A 25,588-nucleotide genomic window follows, 5' to 3' on the forward strand; every position below is an offset into this window, starting at 1 on the left:
CTAGAGATTGCGGTACAGTGCAGATTGGGACATTCATCCTTTCCTCACTGTGGTGTGATGTTGGAGTTGGAATATATAGTTAGCAGGGAGTGGGGGGGCACAGCCCCCATAGAGGGGGTGTAGGAGTCAATGTTGTGAGCACACTTTATTTCACAATTCAAGCATTCCTTTAATGTTCATGACTGGGAATACAATTGTTTTTCAACATTTTCATAGTAAACCTAGAGGTTTATGGACTGAAGGTTGGGAGTGTTGCATTGTACTGAAAATGGAAAATGAAAACTTAATACATGTTTTAAGTATTATAAATGTAGAAGGAAGCAAAGGTATGATGACATATTGGGGACAACAAAACATTTCTGGAAAAAGTGATCATTTAATTAACAATTCTGACAAAAGAAAATGTTATATTTGTAGCAAAGTAGGGCGTAATGCTAAAAGATGTGAATTTAAATTCTTTAAATGTAAAAAAAAACGGTCATTTATGGATAGACTGTAGGGAAAACAGAGAAGACTATAAGGAGACAGTGGGTAGAAACTATGAAGAGGATCAAAACATGGTAAAGTGGAAGTAATAGAAAGAAATCCAGAAAAAATATAAAAAGCAGATCATGACAGATAATAACGAGACAGTAAAAAGTGGAAAAGTAAAAGATGAAATGATAGAAAAAGGACATGAAGTAATGATAGGAATGAGTGATGAAGAAATTAGAGTGTGTTTAAGGGAATAAAAAATTATATTGGAAAAGATTAAAAGATAAAAGGAAGTTTAAATGATTTGTTGTGAAAGAAAACAAAAAGGCAAAGGATAAAGAAAGGGAAAATAACTTTACAAAAGAAGACCTGAGGATTTTAGCAATAAATGTAAATAGTATAAAGAACATAAAAAGAAGAATGGGTGTATTAGAATGGTGCATGACTCTTGATACAGATATTGTTTTAATAGAAGATATGATAATTGTAATAGAAGAGGATAGGTTACAAATAAAAAAGTTATGGGAAGGTGAGATTATTTGGAATATTGGGAAAGAATTATGCTCAGGTATAGGAATATTATGTAAAAGTTCAAAAGGCATACTGTATGTTTCTTTGGAAATACTGGGTAGAGTAACAGTTGACATAAGGTGGAAAAAGCAAGTTTATAGCATTATAGCAGTTTATACATGTGTGATGAAAGAAAGAGAGAAATGTTTGAAAAATATTAGACTCAGTAAGCATGAATATGAATATAATACTAGTGGGTGATTTTAACTGTGAGTAAAGAAACAGAAAAAAACAGAATGGGGATGTGATAATGATGTCAAAAATAATTAAAGGTGGGAAGTTATATATATGAAACAATAAATGGTGGACCTACAAAGGAATAATTTAAGAAATGAGATTATTGTATTGTTTCATAAAGTCTTAAAATTGTACAAGAAGGTATAAAAGTTACCTATTTTTCAGATCATTTGGCAATATGGATAGCGATTGAAGAAAAAGGGATATGTAAAAATAGGCAAAGGTATTAAAATATTAAATGAGAAAGGTTTAGATAAGGAAGGAACAGAAAGAGTTGGGTAGTTTTGGAAAGATCATGTAGCTATGAGAGGATTTTAAATAACTGGACATGAATGGTTAGAAGAATATTTTAGACAAGAAGAAATATGTATTGGAGTTATGAAATTTATATGTGAAAAAATGAGAAAAAGAGGATATAACAAATTGGAGAATAGTAGTTTTAAATAATTCACACTATAAGATTTTTATGAAAATAACAGAAAAGAGAATGGGACAAAATTAAATAAAATATTAGAAGAAACCATGTTTGGAAAAAAACAAAAGGAAGTCAGGAGTTACTAATGATATTGTGAGACATTACAGATGATATAATGAATAAAAAGTCAGATGTTAACTTTAGGATAGGTGGTTTGAGCAAGGCAGCTGACAAGACACAACACAATATTTTAAGGGGTATATTGAGAGAATATAATATTAGTAAGAAGATAAAAGTATTTATTTCAGCATATGAAAAAATAAAACAAAGTAAAGCTTGTAGTTAATGGATAGTTACATTGATGTGTGTGTGCGTGTGTGCGTGTGTGCGTGTGTGTGTGTGTGTGTGTGTGTGTGTGTGTGTGTGTGTGTGTGCGCATGTCTATATATAACAGTATTATATTTGCATTGGTTATGAATGCAGTGGTTAGTAAGATTAATGCTTCATTAGTAGTCGTGGAATATACAACTATTGAAGGGATTAAGGTACCAATTATGTTCTGTTATGGGGATGATATTGTTTTAATACATACATACAAATGTTTCAAGCACAGGCATTAAAGCCCTTCTAGCTTGCCAATATGCCAAAACACTTGTTCCCATAATAAATGTCCAGGCTGTTCTTAAAAATATCTAAACTAGTACTTGCTTTAATGTAATTTGGTAGTCTGTTCCAAGCATCAGCTACTCTGTCAGAGAACCAATTAGTACACTTCTCATCCTATAGAATCTTCTACATAGGTTGTCTGAGGATTCTCTGCTACTTTTTGATAACCCCAATGATTCCCAGAGGTAGTTGTCCCTAAATGCCCTATATACCTGAATAAGATTGCCTCTTCAATATCTGTAAGAGACACTGTACAAGTTCAGATATTTAGTCTGTCATAATAACTTAAATATTCACATCCATGGATGCCCTTAGAATATTTCTGCTGTACTCTTTCCAGTTTATTCATGCTTGCTTTCCTATAGGGTTTCCATATTGTTAGTCCATACTCAAGTAATGACAAAGAATAAAGATTGGGTACAAGTAGCCATCAAACAACTTAACCAATATTTGAATGCTAACGGAATGAGTGTAAATACAAATAAAAGTAAGGATATAGTAATACTAAGTGAAAATTGAAACATCAAGTTAAATATGGGGAAAAATAAAACTATTGGGTATAACATTTGGCAATGAGGTTGTTAGAATGCAGAAATGGGAAGATATAATACATAAGGTAAGGAATATATGTTTATTCTAGAAAAAGTATACATCGTTATAGAGAAAGAAAATATATTTATAAATACTGCACTACTGAGATAATATATTTATAAATACTGCGCTACTGAGATAATAATATATTTATTAAATACTGCAGTACTGAGATAATAATATATTTATAAATACTGCAGTACTGAGATAATAAAATATTTATAAATACTGCAGTACTGAGATAATAATATATTTATTAAATACTGCAGTACTGAGATAATAATATATTTATAAATACTGCAGTACTGAGATAATAATATATTTATTAAATACTGCTGTACTGAGATATAAATACTACAGTACTGAGATAATAATATATTTATTAAATACTGCAGTACTGAGATAATTATATTTATAAATACTGCAGTACTGAGATAATAATATATTTATAAATACTGCAGTACTGAGACAATAATATATTATAAATACTGCAGTACTGAGATAATAATATATTTATTAAATACTGCAGTACTGAGATAATAATATATTTATTAAATATTGCACTACTGAGATAATAATATATTTATAAATTCTGCAGTACTGAGATAATATATTTATAAATACTGCAGTACTGAGATAATATATTTATTAAATACTGCACTACTGAGATAATAATATATTTATAAATACTGCAGTACTGAGAAAATAATATATATATTAAATACTGCAGTACTGAGATAATAATATATTTATAAATACTGCAGTACTGGGATAATAATATATTTATAAATGCTGCAGTACTGAGATAATAATATATTTATTAAATACTGCAGTACTGAGATAATAATATATTTATTAAATACTGCACTACTGAGATAAATAATATATTATAAATACTGCAGTACTGAGATAATAATATATTTATTAAATACTGCAGTACTGAGATAATAATATATTTATAAATACTGCAGTATTGAGATAATAATATATTTATAAATACTGCAGTACTGAGATAATAAAATATTTATAAATACTGCAGTACTGAGATAATAATATATTTATTAAATACTGCAGTACTGAGATAATAATATATTTATAAATACTGCAGTACTGAGATAATAATATATTTATTAAATACTGCTGTACTGAGATATAAATACTACAGTACTGAGATAATAATATATTTATTAAATACTGCAGTACTGAGATTATTATAGTTATAAATACTGCAGTACTGAGATAATAATATATTTATAAATACTCAGTACTAAGACAATAATATATTAAAAATACTGCAGTACTGAGATAATATATTTATTAAATACTACAGTACTGAGATAATAGTATATTTATTAAATATTGCACTACTGAGATAATAATATATTTATAAATTCTGCAGTACTGAGATAATATATTTATAAATACTGCAGTACTGAGATAATATATTTATTAAATACTGCACTACTGAGATAATAATATATTTATAAATACTGCAGTACTGAGAAAATAATATATATATTAAATACTGCAGTACTGAGATAATAATATATTTATAAATACTGCAGTACTGAGATAATAATATATTTATAAATGCTGCAGTACTGAGATAATAATATATTTATTAAATACTGCAGTACTGAGATAATAATATATTTATTAAATACTGCACTACTGAGATAATAATATATTTATAAATACTGCAGTACTAAGATAATAATATATTTATTAAATACTGCAGTACTGAGATAATAATATATTTATAAATACTGCAGTACTGAGATAATAATATATTTATAAATGCTGCAGTACTGAGATAATTGTAAATGTATTTATGACCTCCATAGAGCATGAAAAGGAAGTCATATTGACTGTATATTCATCTATATGGTGGTCCAGGTTAAATCCAATGTGGAGATGTGCTTTAAATGTTAAAGAAAGAGAAGTGATTAGGATTGATAAGCCCAGATGTTTTTTGCAGCTTCACTGAACTTATATAAGGCACTAACATGGTTAAAGAAAGTAACTAATTATTAATACGTTCAATAATGAAAGAAAAATACAAGAACCTATGGTGTTTGAGTAAATTTAAAAGAGGGTAAGAATGTATGAATGGAGGAATAAAAGTTTATCAAGAAAAAATATATTATGGAAATAAATATAAGTAATATAGAACATAACAGGAAAGAATGGTATTTAAATATAATGATTAGGGTCTACTTTATAATGTCAAAAACTCAAAATGTCGATCGCTCACATGAGCGAATAATCAGGGACTCAATGTTGTTTTTTTCAGATCGCAGTATAGTGAAGATCAGCATATTTGCCCTTTCCTCACTGTAGTGTGATCTCGGAGTAGGAATATATATTTAGCGGGGGGTGTGGGGGGCTGTAGCGATTTTGAGTTCCTGATTATACGCTCATATGAGCGTTCGACATTTTGATTTTTTGTTGTTCTGACATAGACCCAATGATTAAATATTACTTTGTTTTCCTGTGGGAAAATTTGGAAGAAGAAAAAGTAAAAGCCATACAAACCTGACTGGAATAGTCTAAAATATGTAGAATGTTGGGATTTTCTGTGGAGATTATCAATAAAAACATTGCAAGTGAAAGTGAATATGCCATATAAAAAATAGAGGAAATAATATGTAATTATTGTGGTGAAGTTAAAACAACGGAACACATTTTTTAAATGTGAAAGGGTAAAGAAGTTATGGGAAAAATAATGTCAAGAGAATGTCCTGGAAAGTATTAAATAAATGAAGAGCATAAGGATGGATATGTTAGAATATGGTTATTATAGTAAGAAAAGAAAGGCATTTGTTAAAAATAGGAAGATATGTCATATAATATGGACTATATGGAATCAAAGAATGAAAATAATTAACATTTAATGGGAAACAGATACTGGAAGATATATTAAAAAATAGGATTTTGATTATGGAAAAAAGGTAGGAGTCAGGAAATGAATGAAAATAAAAAATGTAAATGTATGTATAATGTTTATGCAAATGAAGAAAAAAGTGTAAAAGGATGCAAATAGTTGTAAATAATGTACGATATGTTAATATTGTAAATAGTGTAAATATGTTTAATAAAAAATCCCTACTTATCATTGTTATGAGTGGAACCCATTTTGCAGGAACACTTCCTGTTTCCATTCCAGGCACAGAGGTGGCCCAGAGAAACAGGGAGGCAGATGGAGAGAGAAGGAAAGGATGGAGTTGTGGGAGACATGGAGGAGGAAGTAAATACTGAGTCTGGACAGTGTCTTCAGGACTCTGAGGAGATGTTTCAAAGAAATCTGTTTGTTGGAGAAGAGTCAGCAAATGATGGATGTATAATTACAACCCTACAGTCACGACGGTTGAGGGACGATTTACTTAAAGAACAGGTGGTGCAGAGTGAGCCAGAAAATGAAGGAGATGTTTCCTCAGGGGACATTATGCAGAAAATACAAAATACTGATGCAGAGACAATCCTGAAGACTAATGGTAAGATGAAAAAGAAAACATACGCAGAGAAAGTAAAAGAAGGCAAACGTGGAGTAGCAGAAAAGAAGGCAGAAGAAAATGAAACCTGGAAGTTCATGGTAAGGATTCAAAGTAAAGAAGACAAAGAAAAGAACATGTATAAATTGTGGGAAAATTAATAGCTCCTTTGGGTGTAAAAGCACATGAAGTACGAGCATTTATTCTTACTAATAAAGAGACATTTTGGGACATTATATTTGAGACTGTTTTTTCAATGGAAAATTCTATTGGAGAATATGAAAAAAAGAAAGATTGTAACCCATGGAATCTTTATGTACAATTCATGTGCAATTTTGAATAGATGTAGAAAGAGACACTTTGAAAGGACATTTGAAAGCTTTATGTAATGAGGTACTGGACATTGCAAAAGTTTATGACAAAAAGGGTTTGTGGACTGCTGGCTGGGACTGTAATATTGTGTTAAAAATACAAAGAGAAAAAATTATACATGTACTAAGCATGATAAATGTGTAGGTTACAGGGGTGTCGCAAAATACTGGGGACAGCACAAAACATGTTTTTTGTGGAAAGTAATGACACTTGTTAAATAACTGTGACAAAAGGAAATGTTATATTTGTGGAGAAATGCTGCATCATGCAAAAAATGTAAACCAAAATGTTATAAATGTAACAAAATTGGACATTTATGGATGGATTGAAAAAATGAAAATAAGAATAAGGAAAATAAAAAGAAAGAGAAGAAAATGAACAAAGAGAAGACATTTTAGAAGTAGTAGAAATAGATGAGAAAAAATAATAAAGAGGACACAGAAGAAGGTTCTGAAATAAGTGATGGAGAAGACATAAATTAGGAGGTAGTAAAAGAAAAAAAGAATTATATTGGTAAAAGGATAAAAGATAGTAAAGAACATTTAAAGGGATAACCACAAAAGAAAAAAAAGGAAAGGAAATGGATAAAAAAATTATATATGCAGCTAATGATTGGCGGTTGGTATAATGGTTAAGGGATTTGACTCGCAGACACAACGTACAGTGTCGGATTCTCACCTTTGAGAGGGAAATTGGATAGGCTTAGAATGGCCTATTAAGTATGGTAGCCTAGTAATTAGCTATGAACTTATGAAACCATGAATCTAAGGAAAAGGGAAAATGAAAGTTTTAGAGTGCTTTCTGTAAATGTGAATAATGTTAAGAATATAGTAAGAAGAATATGGATTTTGGAGTGGTGCAATACATGTCATGTAGGTGCAATTATATTAGAAGATACAAGATTTTTTAACAAAGAAGAAAGATTAGAAACAGAGAAACTATGTGGAGGAAAGATAATCTGGAATTTGGGAAACTATAGCAGTTCAAAATAGTTATATTCTGTAGAAATAAAATAAAGACTTCAGATGTAACTTTAGCAAAAATGGGAAGGTTAACCATTGTAGATTTAAAATTTAAAGAACAAGTATATAGAATTATAACATTATATGCTTATACTAATTGTAAAGAAAGAGAAAGCTTATTTCATCAGATTTAAAATGATTTAGTGATAACTATGAATATTATAATCACATGAGATTTTAATTGTGATTTAAGAGGCAAGCGTAAAAAAAGGAAATGATAGAAAAAACATGTTAGCAGTTGTAAGATGTGGTAAGTTAAAACCTTAGGACACAAATTCATGGACTTACAAAAGGGGTATATATAGAAATAGATAATTGTATAGTATCAGAAGGTTTAGTAATAGGAGAGGGGGAGGTAGTTGAAACAGGATTTTTCTGATCATCTTGCAATACGGCTAGAGATAATCAAAAATAAAGGGATATATAAAAATTGGCAAAGGAATAAAAAGGATAAACGAGAAAGCATGGAATGAAGAAGAAAAGAGATGAGTAATACAGTTATGGAAATATATTACTATGAAAATGTTTTATAAAAATTGGTCCGAATGGTGGATGATAATTAAGGAAAAATATAACAATGTTTTTACAATGGCACTATGATGTAAGAAAAGTAGAGAAAGAAAAATATAAAATAAAATATAATGATGCATTGGAAGATTTAGACCATAATGATAGAAAGTATAAACATTTAAGGGACTGGAAAAATCTTTTAAAAGATTTTGAATGAATGGTTAAATTAAGGCTTTATATATAAAAATTATGTAGTGGAATACTTACATTCATAGGAAGAAGGATGATAGAAGACAATTTAAAAAACTGGAGACTTATAGTAATGAATAATAATGATTATAAGATCTTTATGAAAATAATACAAAAGGGATTTGAAACTAAAAAGGAAAATGTTATGGAAGATAGTATATATAGTATAAAGGGGAAGGTGTGTCAAGAATTATTGATAGCTAAAAATAGAAAAGAAGAAGCAAAATAGGAGACCTTTATAAGGCATTTGATATAACTGGACATTAAATCTTATGGGTAATAATGAAAGAATATAATACAAGTGAAAATGTTATGAAATTATGCTTGTCTGCATATAGTAATAATAAAGTAGAAATACTAGTAAATTCCGGGTTAAGTTAAATGTACATATGAAGAGTGGTGTAAGACAGGGATGTCCAATGAATTGTATACTTTTTGCATTAGTTATGAATGTGATAGTATGTGAAATAAATTACAAAATGAAGGAGGTGGGGTATATCACACCTGAAGGGTTAAAAATTCCAGTTCTGTTAATATATGCAGATGACATTATAATAATTGCAAAAAAAACAAAATTTGGATAAAAGAAATAATTTGCACAAATCAGTGTCTGGAGATGATAGAGATAGTTTTAAATAAAGAGAAAAGTTAATGTTTAGAAGATGTAGTAAAGCTAGGGGGTATATATTTTACAATGAATTAAATTCCTGTGTATTAAATTTAGGAATAAAGATGCAAGTAGAATTCAGCGGGAAAAGACACAACAGAAGAAATAAAACAAATCCGTCTTTTCTGGAGAACATATACATTATCACTGAGAAAAAACAATATTATTTGATAAATTCAGTACTGATGGGAAAAATAGCTTACGTAGCAAGTGCATTTATGTTGACAATAGTATTTGAAAATAAATTATTGCAGATTTTTTTCATTTATATGGGGTTCTAGATTAAACCCAGTAAAAATAGGACTTTTGTATGTAAATAAAGCAGACGGAGGTTAAGAGTTAAGTAACCCAGTAATCTATTTTGCTTCATTACGTTTGTACAAAATTGTTAAAGTGGATAAATGAAAAAGATGAGAGATTAGTAGTAAAATGGTATAAATTTTGGGGTATTGTAAAAAAGAGTAAATGAGAAAAAGAATGTATAAATGAAGAAATAAAATGTTACCAATAAACATATTTTTGTGTAAAATAAAAATTGATGATTTAGAAAAATGGTATAAGAATATAATGATAAAACATTACTATGTAAAACCATGGGAAAATCTAACAGATGAGAAAACTCAGTGCTGTAAATATTAGAAGCAAATTATGTAATCAGAAAGTAGAATGTCAACATTTTTAGTGGAGACTGGTAACAGATAAGTTGTCAGTGAAAGGAAATATTCCATATAAAAGAAAAGTGATACAATATATTTACACTGTCAAAAAGAAAAAGAAAACTACAGAACATGTGCTTTTGAAATGCCAAAGAGTAAAAAATTATAGGGAAAACTATGCAAATAAGAGTTTTTCAAAGATATAAAAGAAGTGGATGAAATAAACATGGATATGATTACATATGGATATTACAAGAATAGATGTAAATAATATGTTAAAAGAATAGATAAAAAGTCAGTGTTGCATGGGTTATATGGAATAAAAAAATACATTCAATTATTCTTAATAGTAAATGGATGTTAACAATGTTAGCTAAAATCAGATGGTGGTTACGGAAAAAGGAGTGGGGGTCTCATAGGAATGAAAATGTAGTACGATTGTAAAGGAAGTGTGCCTGTATATCTGTATATCTATACATTTGTACATATGTAAATATTTTTAAATGTGTTAATATTTTGAAAAAAAGAGTTTTTTTATATATAAAGAACCCTTACTCATTTCTACAAGTTCTGTAGGATCTCTTATATCCACCTGAGCTGCCACTAAATCAAGCAGAAGCAGAAGGATCCTCAGTTTAACATTTCATCAGAAGGACAACAAAATTAAGAGTGCAGTCGTGCATTCACCCCCCCCCCCCCAAACCCCTTATGTTTCACTTCAGTCTCAGTATTTGAAAAGGAATCCAGATAACTGGTGTGGAAATAGAACTCAAAGCCTTCTGCACCAAATGTTAATGTGCACCAAATGTTAATGTGCTACCTGTTGAGCTACTGAAACTGTGCCTCTGAATGCAACAGTGCTCTGACAGAAACTTTTTAGTCTTATTAGCTGCTGCTACCAACCACGTCTTTCACCCATGAATATTACTATAAATTAGTTGGAAGGATAATTTCAAAACAGTTAACTTAAAGGAGTACAACTGAGTATTTGAGATCAATGGGTTAAATACAACAAATAGTAAAAACAAAAAAAAACACAGTTCAAATACAGAGTTTTTAAATACAGCAATGATCCCATTGCCCAATAAGAGCTCAGCTTGTTATACAAAGAACATACAAAGTTTAAACTTTAGGTTCTCTGAGCTCTTATTGGGTGATGGGATCATGTGCACTATTTAACAACTCTGTATTTGAACTGCATTTTATAATTTCAGAACATTCAGCAATCAGTAATACCCTGATGTTTAACTAGCATCTATATTGCTGCAGTTTTATTACCTAGGTAAGGTATGATCGGTGCACCATCAGTGTGTAGTACGTCAACAAATGTAGCATCACTAGGATCTAGTCGTACCTCTGTAGGGGTATTCTGGAAAAAGGGTTCTGCTGGGTCCAGACCTGCAATAAAGTTGTTACATTTAAATCATATTAGGAGGAACACTATTATCACACTTTGTAAATATTGTATAAATAAATGATCTGATTTGCCAACTGTATCAATTCAAATGTTCAATGCCAATCACTTACTAAAGTGCAATGAATATAATAGCCAACTTAAATAAGTCAGATTTCCAAATTTTCTATTTCATATTATTGGTTCAAAACAATGTAATCTCTGTCAGTAGAGGAAAGTCATAGAAAACTATTGTGAGGGAGATTCACAATATGTCTTCTGCTGTAGTTAGATTGATTGTACTGAGTCAATGTTTATAACAATCACACATGGCACAAGAGTCCATTTGCAGTGAAAATGTGGAAGCCATAAGCATTCTAAAACCAAAAGAAAGTAAAGCAAACTGTTACACTAAATACTGTAAATATATGTTCATAGCATCCTAGGAGGTTACTAGGCTAATGGCCCTAAAGCCTTTTAAGCCTAGGTATTCATGCCCCAGTTTTCCCAATTATCAGTGCCCATGGGCTAGAATGGCTTTGGTATTTGCCTGCCCCAGTCATAAAATATTGTGTGTGTTTTCTCTTTTTACTGAACTTTTTTCAGATAAATTGAATATTTCCACATTTTTCTTACAAATATTAAATATTACTCTTACTTACATTTAAATTACTCTTTTACTGAATTAACCATCTGAAAATGTTTATTTCCAACAGATATCCAGCTATGAGCTTTATATGCCAACTTTACAAATATACTTTAATTTCAATTAATTTCAGAGCTGAAGGAATGACTTGCCTGCACATCCTACATACTTTGGCAGAGAGCTGGAACAATGAGAACTCAGGATGATTAAAGTCGTGCAAAGAAATACATCTCAAACTCAGGATGATTAAAGTCGTGCAAAGAAATGCATCTCAAACTCAGGATGATTAAAGTCGTGCAAAGAAATGCATCTCAAACTCAGGATGATTAAAGTTGTGCAAAGAAATGCATCTCAAAGGGCTGCACTTTATATTAAAGCTAGCAACAACAGTTTACATAACTACTGCAACACAAATCCATCTCAAAGGGTTGCACTTTATATTGTTAAAGCTAGCAACAACAGTTTACATAACTACTGCAGCACAAATCCATCTCAAAGGGTTGCACTTTATATTGTTAAAGCTAGCAACAACAGTTTACATAACTACTGCAGCACAAATCCATCTCAAAGGGTTGCACTTTATATTGTTAAAGCTAGCAACAACAGTTTACATAACTACTCCAGCACAAATCCACCTCAAAGGGTTGCACTTTATATTGTTAAAGCTAGCAACAACAGTTTACATAACTACTGCAGCACTACTTTTAATATTTCGCTGCTGATGTGCTCAGAGCTGGAAGACACAGAAAAGAGAAATGTTATAAACTAATTGAGGTTGGGAGCTGGGAAAAGATAGCAACTTACAGATTTGTCAGTTTGACATAAGATACTGGGGCAAATTCTTGCATGCCTACACTAAATGTACACCATTCTGAGTGAATAAACAGCACACGCATAAATCCCACCTTCCTCCTCCTAACTTTAATTTTCCTATTAATTTTCTTGCAGCCTTAAATATCAAGAGGGATTTATAAAGGTTACTACAAAGTGTAGTCTATGTCTACATTTAGTAATATCTTTCTGAGTGAATAGACATTACAGAAATGTGATAGGGATGTTCTTGAAAAGATCTTTTACATTTAGTCTACAATTAGTATAGGCATTCATGAATCCAGTCCATTGAAATATTATGAAAAAATTTGAAAGAAAATGTTAATTATGGTTTTTGAGGGTACTAAATGGTATGATTCTAGGCAACATAGGTAAACATCGAACATCCCAGGGAAACACATCTGTTGGCCACTAAAACAAAAAAATAACTTTAAATCCAAAGTAAGTGGGGGGCTTCACCCCCCCCACAACCCCCGACATGGGGGGCTGTGCCGCCCCTACCCCCCCTAACTAAATATACTAATTCTGAGATTGCTCTACAGTACGCAAAATCCGGCGAATGGCCAAGGGAAATCTTTCCCTGCGTTAAATCGGCCATTCGCCGTTTTTGCTTTCAATATTAGAAGATCGATGTTTAAGTGTTCGATCACCTAAACATTCAGTCTTCTAATATAGACCCTTAACAAAAGCCTAAGCAAACTAGAGGTAGAGGAGAATGTTTTAACATTAGAAAATATGGTTAGAGTATAAAAGTCATAGAGCAGTTATTAATATGTCCTACAATGATGTAACCATGGGGGCCCAGGTGGGCATCAGGCATACTTACACACTCACCTGCCAGGTGTTTCAGGTTTGTCATAAATGATATAGTAATATACAGTGCTGACCTGCCATACTAGTAAAACACTGGACATCAGTCTCACCATTTGCATCAATACATAAAGATACAGAATAGTGTATGAGCAGGTGATATTGACAAAAACTTGAGCAATAAGAAATTGTTGTAACAAAACGATTATACCTGAAAACAGCTGTATGTTAAGTTTACAGCCTGGCCCATCCTCATTTCAAGACTTGTATAGCAATACTCATCTAATTAAATACCAGTTTAAAGTTTATTAGTTATCTGTAACTGCCCTGCAGTTTAACTGTGCTTGTCTCATTATTCAGCAAGATAAACAGAACTAACTAAATTCTTAACATCCCACCTGTAATACAGGCTCACAGTGAATGTAAAATTACCACTTGAGGTACAATTGTGCATTGTCATCATAGCAGTTCATGAAATGGGGCTCCACAGCACCAGTATATAGCACATTTAAAAATGTGGGCTCACAATGTTGAAAAAAAATCAAGCTATCACCATATTCTGTCATGATAAATAAATAATAGGAACTAGGAAACCTCATAGGAATATAAAAACAGTTACTTCAGACTGTGCATAACTCCTAAACAGTGAACAGTTGCCTCAGTTCTAGGGAATATGGAGATTAAGAATAGTCAAATGGTAGGTGTGCACAAGGTATGAGACGGACAGAAGATCAGGGTTCCACAGGGGAAGTGTTTGACCCAGTTTTAGTAAAAACAACAAGAGACCTAAGGCTAGAGATATAAGTGAAAGGATAAACATGAAGCAGGTTCTCCCAGTGTATACTGCTGTTGTACAAGAATTGTAGGGTATCATCAATGTAACACTGCTGTCATATCAATACAACACTGCTGCTGCATAAAAAATGTTAAGGTCCCATCAGTGTAATATTGCTTTCATAGGTTCATAGGTGTATACTAGGCTAATGGCCCTGGGGCCTTTACAAGCCTAGCCATAGGATTAACCTGGCATAATGACACCCGACCTTACTTCCCTGTGCCTCTGTCGAGTAGAGCCACTGGCATTATCCCTGAGGTGTATTTTCTGTTTCCCATCCACTCATCAAGATTTCTCTTGAAGAGGGTCAGTAAGGTGCTCTGCTTGACATGTATGGGATGTCTGTTCCATAACATGGGCAGTCTCTGGGTTATGAACCTGTCCCTCCAGCATGTTCTGTTATTTGTGGTAATGAGGTTGAGGTCTCTGGAGCGTGTGGTGTGGAGGGATTGGGATTTCTTTAGATGTAGCATTTCTAACAAAGCTGGGTCAGACATGGCTTTGTAAGTCAAGCAGAGATCGCCTCTAAGTAGGTGATATGAGATAAAATTGTTGGAGTGTTTTGAGTCTGTCCATATAGGACAGGTGTTTAAGGCCTAGGATACTCTTTGTGAGGTACTTTTGTGGCCTCTCCAGTTGTTGCAGGTGTCTAGTGAGGTACATGCCAAATGGGGCATTGTACTCGATGATTGGCCTAATGAGGGAAGAGTAGAGGGAGACAATTACCTCTTTCTTTCTGCATCCAAAACCCTTAGTAATGAGATGTGCCGCAGAGAAGAACTTTCTGACCACAGTGGCAATGTGGTGGTCAAAACAGAGGTTGCTGTCAATCTGTGTTCCCAGATCTCTTATAATGCCTTTTGTGTTCAGTGGACTACCATCAATGTGGTAATTCATGGGAACTGGGTTTTTCCCAAAGGGGATGACAACACATTTTATGGCATTGAGCTTAAGACCTTGGTTCTGACACCAGTCGCTGGTCTCAGTGAGGCCTTTCTGTAGGATGTCAACATCACTTCGGGAGTTAATAATGGCTCCCAACTTGCAATCGTCTGTGAACTTTGTCAGCCAGAGTTCCTCTATGCTGGCCTGGACTTCTGAGAAGTAGATACCAAACAGAAGAGGACCCAGGACCGATCCCTGTGGGATTCCACTCGTAACTGGTCGGCAGTCTGACTTGGAGTCAGCTACTTTCACACTGTGGGTTCTTTCTGTGAGCCAGTTTGCAACCCACCTAGTGATATAGGGGTTTATGCCTAGCTTAGTCAGTTTTCTATGATTTTGAATCCCGTTTCTATAATATGGTAGTTTGATATAGCAGCCAATTGAACTTGTATGGTAGCCGCTGCTGCACCTTCATTGAAAAGTTTTGCTAAGAAGTCTAAAATAGATATGATGGGGGCTGTGAAAGGATCAATGTGATTGTTGAGAGCCTAACAGGAAAACCTTTTCCATTTGGTAGCATAAATGTTTCTAGTTGTTGTCTTATGGGATGAGATCAGAATATGTTTCACATCAGGAGAAATATTCGGAAGCCTGGCTAGGAGTGGAAGTGGAGCAGCCAAGCTGTCAGTTTGATGGTATGGACTGACAGATGGAGCATCCCTGATGGATGAGTCAGGAGGTCTGGAACTGGGTCCAGAACCCACGGCTCCTCTTGTAGATGGGAACATAGGAAGGGGAACCAACTCTGACAAGGCCAGTGTGGGGCGATGAGTATTAACCTGCTTCTCAACGTGTTGGCTTTCTGAAGGAATTTGGGAATCAAGGGAGGGAAAGCATAAAAAAGATCCTGGGGCCAATCGTGTACAAGTGCATCCCTTGGTGACGGGGGGATTAGGGCAAAGTAGCTGCTGCATTTGGCATTCATGGATGTGGCAAAAAGGTCATAGTAAGGCTGGTCTCACTGGTGAAAAATCTGCTCTGCAATTTCCTGTTTCAGGGACCACTCGTGAGGCATTAGAATAGCTCTGTTGAGTTTGTCTGCTATCACGTTGGATTTCCCCAGGATATGCATTACTATTGGAAGGCATGGGAATAGACTGCCCACTGACATACTCTTTGAGTGTCTCGACATAGGGGGTAAGACCTGGTTCCTCCTTGTTTGTTTATATATCACACCATTGACATATTGTCTGTCTGGATTGCAATCATTCCTAGTGGAAGGGAGTTGTGGAATGCCTGCAACACCAAAAGTTCCGCTCTCATCTCTAGGACATTGATATGCAAGTGGTTCTCGTATTCCTGCCAAACTCCTTGGACAGTCTTCCCCAGATAATGCCCCCCCCCCATCCTATCTGGGAAGCGTCCGTGGTCACTGTAGCTATTGGTTGTGGGAGAATGAATGGTCTGCCCAAATCAACCTGAGTAGAATGAAGCCAACAGCGCAGATCCCTCTTACAAGATTCTGTTATGATAATCTTGTGGGACATGGATAACTCTTGCATGGACCATTGGGTGAAAAGTAGCCACTGGAGAATTCTCATGTGGAGACGAGTGAGTGGTGCACAGGTTATTGCTGCCTCCATGGTACATAAAATCTTCAGAACAACCTTCGCTTGTACTATTTTCTTTCTAAGAAGATTCTTTACTTGTTGATGTTGTGTTTGTACTCTGTCGGGAGGAAGTTTGGCTACCATGTCTCTTCCATTTAAGTCTGCTCCTATGAATATAATATGTTGTGATGGCAACAAGACAGACTTTTTGAAGTTTATTGTGATGCCTAGTTGAGAGCAAAGGTAGATGGTGGTATCTCTTGCTCTGATTAGTAGATGCTCGGTGGTGGCCATTAGGAGACAGTCATCCAAGTACAAAAACACCCAGAATCCTTGACACCTCAAGTGAAATGTGACTATTGCTATGCATTCGGTGAACATTCTGGTGGCTGTATTGAGACCAAAGGGCAGAGTTGGGAATTGGTAATGACTGGCTCCCAGCTGAAAGTGTAAGTGACTCCTGGATCACCTGTCCATCTTTATATAGTAGTACGCATCCTGGAGATCTACTGAGCACATCCAGTTGTCTTTCCCCAGAAAGGGGAGTATTGCCTGCAGTGTCCCTATCCAGAACTTTGACTTTTTTATGGACTTGTTTAGCCTGCTGAGATCCAGAATGGGCCTCCAATCCCGTTTCTTTTAGAACTAAAAAGAACCTTGAGTAAGTTCCGGATCCAATTTGGTCTGTGGGGACATTTTGGATGACTCTTTTTTTCTAGCAACCTTTGTACCTCCAGGGTTGCCTGGTCCCTCTGACTGGATGGAACATCTAGGACTGATCTTTTTTCTAAAGGGGGAGAGGAAAAGGGTATGCAGTAGCCTGTGGATATGATCGCTTGTCTTTTGTTATTTTTAGCCAGGGGTCTCCTTTCAGGAGTGCTGAAAGGGCCTACCAAGGAATGTATCCCTGTCACACTGGTTTTGCAGACCCCCTCTGCCATGGGGTCAGCATCTTCTATTATTATTTCCCCCTCTGCCCCTGGAGAAGAATCACCATGTGCATCCAGAAAGGCTCTCTGGGACTTGCGGAACCACACCCCCCCCCTTCTGGCCTTTGCAGTAAGGCCTGGTAGGAAGGGAAAAACAGACTCCAATGGCAGTCTTTCCCTCTTGCTCACCTGGTCAAAGTCTCTTTCACTTTTGGCCTGAACAAGGACAAGCCATCAAAAGGGGCAATGATAAAGGAAGACTTGAAGGGCTGTGCAAACTTGCACATGTGCATCCAGGAATGCTTCCTTAAGGAGATTCCTGTACCCGCTGCCCTACTCCCTCCATTGACTGCATAAGAGATAAGTCACATGGAGGAGTTTACCATGGAATTTAAGAGGGAAAGCTGAGAGGTCACCTTGTCTGAAACCCCCACAGCTGTAGAACCTTGGAGGGTATAACCTAGCTCTTTCAGGAGATCCCTCTGAAGCCTAGTAAAATGGATCAAATAGTTTGGCAACCTAAGGGTGAAGAAGCTGACAAAACTATATGCTTTCCATATATGTCCATCGTGCAAGATTCTTTTTTCAGTGGATAAACCTATGAGAAAGTCTCAGACAATTCCCTTTTGGTGGCTGCCACCACCAACATAGCATCTACTGGGACACCTTTCGTGAAGAACTCTTTATCATAGGGCGCTGTAATAAATTTATTTGGCCTACTCGGAACAGGTTCCACAGACTCTGGAGACCCCCATGTCTTCTGACTAACTACATTTAGGAGCTGGTCAAAAGGCGGAGTCACCCAAGAGGTGGAGGGGTGAGACCCGAAAGCCTCTAGGTACACAGACTCATCCTCAGAAGGGTTGATGGACTTCCAGCCACTTGTCTATTTAAGGATCTCTAGGATGTCTGCAAAGGAGACATCCTCAGAGGTAACCGTGGGGACCCTTTTGAGTCATCGAGGTCCATGTCTGAAGTGATGGACTCCTCAGGGGAGTCTAGATGTTTCCTCTTACATAACTGCTTCTGAGGGACCTCTTCAAAGGGGTGCTCAGGAGAGGTTTTGAAAGAGATGGTATCACCCAGTGGGGTATCCTGGGATGCTTGGGAGGTAGAGATGGTAAAGAGACAGACTCTGGTGCTTTTGGGGGAAGAGTGTTTGGATCCGAGAGTGGAGCTGTCTGGGGTGACAGCACACTCCTCATGACCCTGAAAGCACCACAGCCTAGCTCCAAGGGAGCTTACAGCTTCAAGGAACCAGAAGACTCCCCCTGAATCAAGGCGGTGGACTCTGAGTCCAATGTAGGTGCCAAGCTCACTTATGCCGAAGCCCCAAGAGGCAGGTTTGGGTCAGACAATTGTCCAACTTGACTCTCCTTCCCGGACCCGATGGGGGAGCATCGGCCCCTACACACCTCAACAGATGATGGAACCAAGGAGCTTGGAGTGGTAGTCTGGACTGAAGATCCTGGAACAGGTCTTGGCTCCAACGGTTACACTACAATTAGATCCAAGCACTTTGGCTCTGAAGCAACAACATGGGTCAGAGAAGGAATCAATGAAGGGGAAGTGATGGTTGCTGGACCCAAATCCTTCGTCGGCGTTGACAGAATCTTGGCCAGCACCAGTATCCATAACAGCCTCTTGACCACCCACTCCACATCGTCATCCGAAAGATTCTTGCAGGAATGAGAGGATGGGGATGAGGATCTGATTGATTGCAGGATAGGCGAATGCAATACTGAAGAGACTGGTTCCAGAACTGGGGACCGGCTCCAAATATGAAACTCTGTCAGCTCCAAAACAACTAGGGAAGCCAAAGAGGTAGCTTTGTTAGGCCTGAAAGGCTCCAGCTCCATGGACGACTCTTTTGCATGCTTCTTCAGTGGTTGCGATGATGGAGCTGTGGAAGAAGATCGCTTTGAAGACTTCTCCGACCTAGGAGATTGAGACTGGTGAGAGGATTTAGAGGAACTCAGTTTCCCTTCTAACACCTCAGAAAAAGGAACTTTCAACAATCCCCTGACAATCAACTTATTTTCCTCTCCATTAACACTCTGGAGCTGAATGCATGGCAAAAAGAGCATGACTCTTGCAGATGGACAGCACCTAAACAATACACACAACTGCTGTGTCCATCTGTAAAGGACATTGTCCGGCTGCATCAATCACGTTTTTTAAAGCCCAAAGGCTTTGCTTCTTTAGAATCTTTAGACATGAATAAGCACAACAAGTCAAATAACTAAGAACTGTACTAGGAACCAACAATAAGAACAGCTTTTTTTTTTAATCAACAAACAACTGCAAGAAGAAGCAAAATGTAACCAGAAAAGTCTCTAACTTAAACGACAGTCTCCTCACAGTCAGAGGAGAAGTCTCTAATTTAAACGACAAACTCCTCACAGGAAAAATGGAAAGCGGAAAGTAGGAAAGCCCTCTAAGTTAAATGGGCTGAAAGGAGCCCTCTAACTCAAGCAGACTACCTAATGACAATGGGATGAGATAACAACAAAAGACCCAAAAAGATCTCTAACTTAATCGAGGTTGGGACCGGGCTAGGGTGAAAAGATAAATGGCCTAGCGAAAGGTGATGGCCAGCAACAAACAGTACAAAAAATCACAATAGACCTGGAAAGGCTTGTGTCTAACACACTAATATAAATTATCGAACACAAACTAAATATTTAGAGCAACAAATTCTATAAATGAAGAGAAATGATTCCACTTAGCCTGGAGCCTAGTAGGAAGCACCCGATCTTGTTTAGCGGCAAATGAGATCTGGGTAATCTTCCCAAGGTATGATAGGATAGGGTATAACCTTGAGCTGGTGTTAGCTCTCAAGCTTTAGTATAGGCTGAGTTAGAACCGATTCTCAGTTCCAGACCCATCCAGCAATGAATGAAGGTAAGATAAGGACAACATAACATCAAAGTTTAGGTCCCATGGTGCTGGAGTAGTTTTAATGGGTGGTCTTAATAAAATAGTGCTCATAAGAAAAGCTTTGCATAGTCTGTGAGACATCAGATTTGGCCCTGATTCACTTATATTAAAATTAGATATCGCAGCCAACTGAACTTGAATAGTAGCTGCAGCTGTGCCTTCATTAAATAGCTTTGTCAAAAATTCAAGAATTGAATTTATAGGGGCAGAAAAAGGATCAATGAGGTTATTTAATGCCCAAGAAGAAAATCTTTTCCATTTTCTCATGTATAATTTCCTCCTTGAAGCCTTATGAGGCGAGATCAAGATATGCTTCACTGATGGAGAAAGGTTGGGGAGCCTGGCTATGTTTGGAATCGGAGCAGCCAAGCTGTCAGTTTGAGGATTTGAAGAGAGGGATGGAGCATTCCTAACGCACAAGTCAGAAGGTCCAGAGCTGGTCCAGAACACATGGCTCCTCCTGGAGATGAAGTCAAAGGAAGAGGAACCAGATTTGACAAGGCCAGTATAGAGCAATGAGCATTAAATTACTTCCCAACAAGCTGGCTTTCTGACGAACTTTGGGTATCAATGGAAAGGGAGGGAAGGTGTAGAGGAGACCCGAGGGCCAATCGTGTATAAGTGTATCCCTTGGTGATTCCCCCAGAGGGGGAATTAGGGCAAAAAAGCTGCTGCATTTGGTATTCATAGACGTGGCAAAAAGGTCACAGCTAAGCTGGTCCCATTTGTGGAAAATCATCTCCGACACTTTTTGTTTTAGGGACCACTTGTGAGGCATCAGGATCGCTCTGATGAGTTTGTCTGCTATCATGTTGGATTTCCCTGGGGTGTGCACTGCTATTAGAAAGCACTGAGAGGAGGTAACCCACTGTCATACTCTCAGGGCCTCTTGACAAAGGGAGTAGGACATGGTTCCTCCTTGTTTGTTTATGTACCAAACAACTGATGTGTTGTCCATCTGTATCACAATAGTTCCCAGTGGAAGAGAGTCCTGAAATGCTTGCAATGCTAAAAGCACTGCTCTCATCTCTAGGACAATGATGTGGAAATGGGCCTCATGATCCTGCCAAGTGCCTTCGACTGTTCTTCCCAGATATTTCCCCCTCCCCCAATCTGGGAAGCATCTGTGGTCACTGTGGTTAAAGGTTGCAGAAGAAGAAAGGGTCAACCTAATGTCACATGAGTGGAGTGGAGCCACCAATGAAGGTCTTTCTTGCAAGATTCTGTTATCAAAATTTGGTGGAACATGGGTAGTTCCTGCATGGACCACTAAGTGAACAGTAGCCACTGCAGAATTGTCATGTGCAGACGTGCTAATAGAATCATGGTTATTGCTGCTGCCGTGGGCCCCAAGACCTTCAGGACTGGTCTTGCTTGTACTTTTTTCCTGGAAAGAAAGTTTAAGACCTGATGTCGTAGGATATGAACTCTTTCTGGAGGAATTTTTGCCATCATTTTTGTTGTATCTAGACCTGCTGCTATAAAAATAATATGCTGAGATGGCAACAAGGCAATTTGTTTGTATTGTGATTGCTAGATGAGAGCAGAGCTGTAATGTGGTGTGTCTTTGCTTCTATTAGTAGATGCCTGGTGGTGGAGGTTAGCAGCCAGTGTCTATATATGGAAACACTTGGAATCCTAGCTGTCTCAAGTGAGCCAGCACTACTGCCATACAGCACTCTGGGGCTGTAGTGAGACCAAAGGGCAGAGCCCAAAACTACTAGTGACTGGCTCCCAGCTGAAAGTGCAGATGACTCCTGGATGTCCTGTCCATTTTTATGTGGCAGTATGCATCCTGGAGGCCTCTAGAGCACATCCAGTCATCTTTTCCCAGAAAGGTGAATATTGACTGCAGTGTTCCCATCCAGGACTTTGTTTTTCTTACTGATTTGTTTAATCTGCTGAGATCCAGTATGGAACTCCAGTCCCCTGTTCTCTTTGGAACTAAAAAGAACCTTGAGTAAGTTCTTGATCCTACTTGGTCTGTGGGGACTGTTTGGATGACTCTTCTGTCTAGCAACTTTTGAATTCTTAGAGTTGCCTTTTCCCTTGGAATGGGTAGAATGTCCAGGATGTTCTTTATGTTTGGGACGGGGAAGGAAAAGGGTATAGAATAGCCTCTGGATATGATGCTTTGTACTCACTTGTCTTTTGTTATTTCGAGCCAGGCTTCTGGGTACAAAGATAAGCAACCCCCAACTGCCTCCAGAGATGGACAGATGGACCTCCTTTCAGGAGAGCTGAAAGGGCTTACCACAGAATGACTCCCTGTCACCTTGATTTTGCGGACCCCCTCTGCCACATTGATGGCATCTTCCATTACTCCTTCCCCCTCTGCCCCTGGGGAATAATCACCACATGTGTCCTGAAAAGCTGTCTGTGATTTTTGTAACCAGTTTTCCTCCCTTTTCACCTTTTAGGTAAGGTCTAGAAGGTAGGGGAAAATAGACTCCTATGGCAGAGAGAGTTTTTCCTTCTTCCTCACACCTGGTTAATGTGTCTTTAACTTTTGGCCCAAACAAGGACGAGTCATCAAAAGGGGCATTAACAAAGGAAGATTTAAAGGGCTCCACAAAGTCACACAAGTGCATCCAGGAATGTCTCCTTAGAGAAATTCTTGAACCCACTGCTCTATTTGCTCCATCTGCTGCATAAGAAATGAGCCTCATGGATGAGTTAACCACAGAGTTTAAGATAGAGAGCTGAGAGGAAACCTTGTCTGATACCCCTGCAACTACTGAACCTTGGAGAGTATCTCCTAGCTCTTTTAGGAGATCTCTTTGTAGCCTTGTAAAGTGCATCAGATAATTCAATCTGAATGCAGAAGTCACTGAAGAGAACGTGCACTTTCCATATCTGTCCATTGTATGAGACTCCTTGTTCAGTGGATGGACAGACAAGGATGTCTCTGAAAGTTCCTTTTTGGTGGCTGCCACCACCACCATAGCTTCTACTGGGGCACCTTTGGTAAGAAAATCCTTGTCTGATGGTGCAGAAATAAACTTGTTTGGCCTCCGAGGAACAGGTTCCACTGAGTTTGGAGACTCCCACACCTTTTGACTAATTCCATGACGCAATGCTCATCAAAAGGTGGAGACACCCAAGTGGCAGAAGGGTGAGACCCAAAAGCCTTCAGGTATACAGACTCCTCCTCACAAGGGTTGATGGACTTCTGGATGCCTCTCTGTTTAAGAATCTCTAGGATGCCAGCAAAAGAAACATCCTCAGAGGGTGACCGTGGGGACCCTTCTGACTCATCAACATCTATATCAGAAGTGACAGACTCCTCTGGGGAATCTAAATGCTTCCTCTTGCAAAGTTTCTTATCAGGGACCTCTTCAGAAGGGTATTCTGGAGAGGTTTCAGAAGAAAGGGGTTTACCCAATGGGGCATCCTGAGGCCTAGGGTCTCCACATGTCTGTGGATGGTGTGGTGCCAAAACAGATGCCAGTGCCTTTGGGGGAAGAATGCCAGGACTCAAAAGTGGACCTGTCTATAGAGACAGCACTCTCCTCATCACCTGGAAGGCCCCCTGCCCCTGATCTGAGGAAACCTCGGGCTCTGAAAAGTCAGAAGGCATCCTCAGAACCAAGAAGGTTTGCTCCAAGGCCGATGTAGGAGCTGAGCTCACCTGCACCATAGCACCGAGAGGCAAGTTCGGATCCGACAAGTGTCCGATCCGACTCTCCTCCCCGGACCTGACCAGAGACCGTTGGCTCCTAAACTTCTCAAGTTCAGATGGAATCAAGGATGTCGGAGCAGAAGTCGGGCCCAAAGATCCTGGGACAGGTCTCGGCACCGACGGTTCCACTACAATCAGTTCCAGATATTCCAGCTCCAAGGTCCCAGATTGGTTCAGAGGAGTAATCGATGTTAAAAGAGTAGTCTTGGTCGGTTCTAAATCCCTCTGGGTTGGAGCCAACAGCAGTTTGGCAAGTGCCAGTGTCCATAAAAGCCTCCGCACCACATGATCCACATCGTCATCAGAAAGGCTCCTGGAAGACCGAGAGGAGGGAGCAGGAGATCTAACTGGTTGCAGCAAAGAAGATCTCAAGGTCAGAGAATCTGGCTCTAATTCTGGGGACCGGCTCTATAACTGAAACTACATCAGCATCAACACAGAAGGAGGCAATGAAGGAGATTTTTTGGGCCCAGCAGTCTTCGGTTCCGAAGATGCCACTTTTGTCAATTTTCTAACTGGGTCTGATTGACCATGAGATGACCTCTTTCCCGACTTCTCAGACTTAGACGAAGGAGATTTGGTCGATTTAGAAGTGCCCTGACCTTCTACAAGAGCTTCAGAGAAGGGGGTCTTCAGTAAAACTTTCACAATTAGTTTATTTTTCCTCTCAAGCAGCAGTCTGTGGCTGAATGAGTGACAAATGGCACAGGATTCCTGTAAATGAACTGCTCCAAGGCAGTACACGCAAATAGGTTCATAGGTTCATAGACTGGTACTAGACTATCGGCCCTAGGGCCTATACAAGCCTAGCCACAACAATTCCCTGGATATTTCTTCCCACAATATTTACTTCCCTGGACCCCTGTCTAGCAGGGTGACTGACGTGATCCCCAGGGTGAATTTCCTATCTCCCATCCAATCATCTAATTTTGAAGAGGGCCAAGGAGGCGCTCTGCTTGATATGTATGGGCAGTCTATTACAGAGTATGGGGAGTCTCTGGGTGAGGAACCTATCCCTCCAGCATGTTTTGTTCATTGTGATGACAAGCTTTAGATCCCAAGAACATGTGGCTCTGAGGGATTGGGATTTCTTTAAGTGGAGCATGT

General features: G+C 37.5%; 1 protein-coding gene across 1 annotated transcript in view; it reads right to left on the reverse strand.

The window, feature by feature from the left end:
• Positions 1-25,588, reverse strand: part of LOC122788628 (inactive pancreatic lipase-related protein 1-like) — a 659,185-nt gene that overhangs the window by 261,286 nt on the left and 372,311 nt on the right. The window contains exon 6 of the mRNA XM_044055526.1: positions 11,199-11,318. Within this exon, the coding sequence (XP_043911461.1) occupies positions 11,199-11,318 (120 nt within the window). The remainder of the gene's footprint in view (positions 1-11,198; positions 11,319-25,588) is intronic.

The sequence above is a fragment of the Protopterus annectens genome, chromosome 14.part0, assembly GCF_019279795.1.
Source record: "Protopterus annectens isolate FY-2018-M chromosome 14.part0, PAN1.0, whole genome shotgun sequence".
Lineage (NCBI taxonomy): Eukaryota > Metazoa > Chordata > Ceratodontiformes > Protopteridae > Protopterus > Protopterus annectens.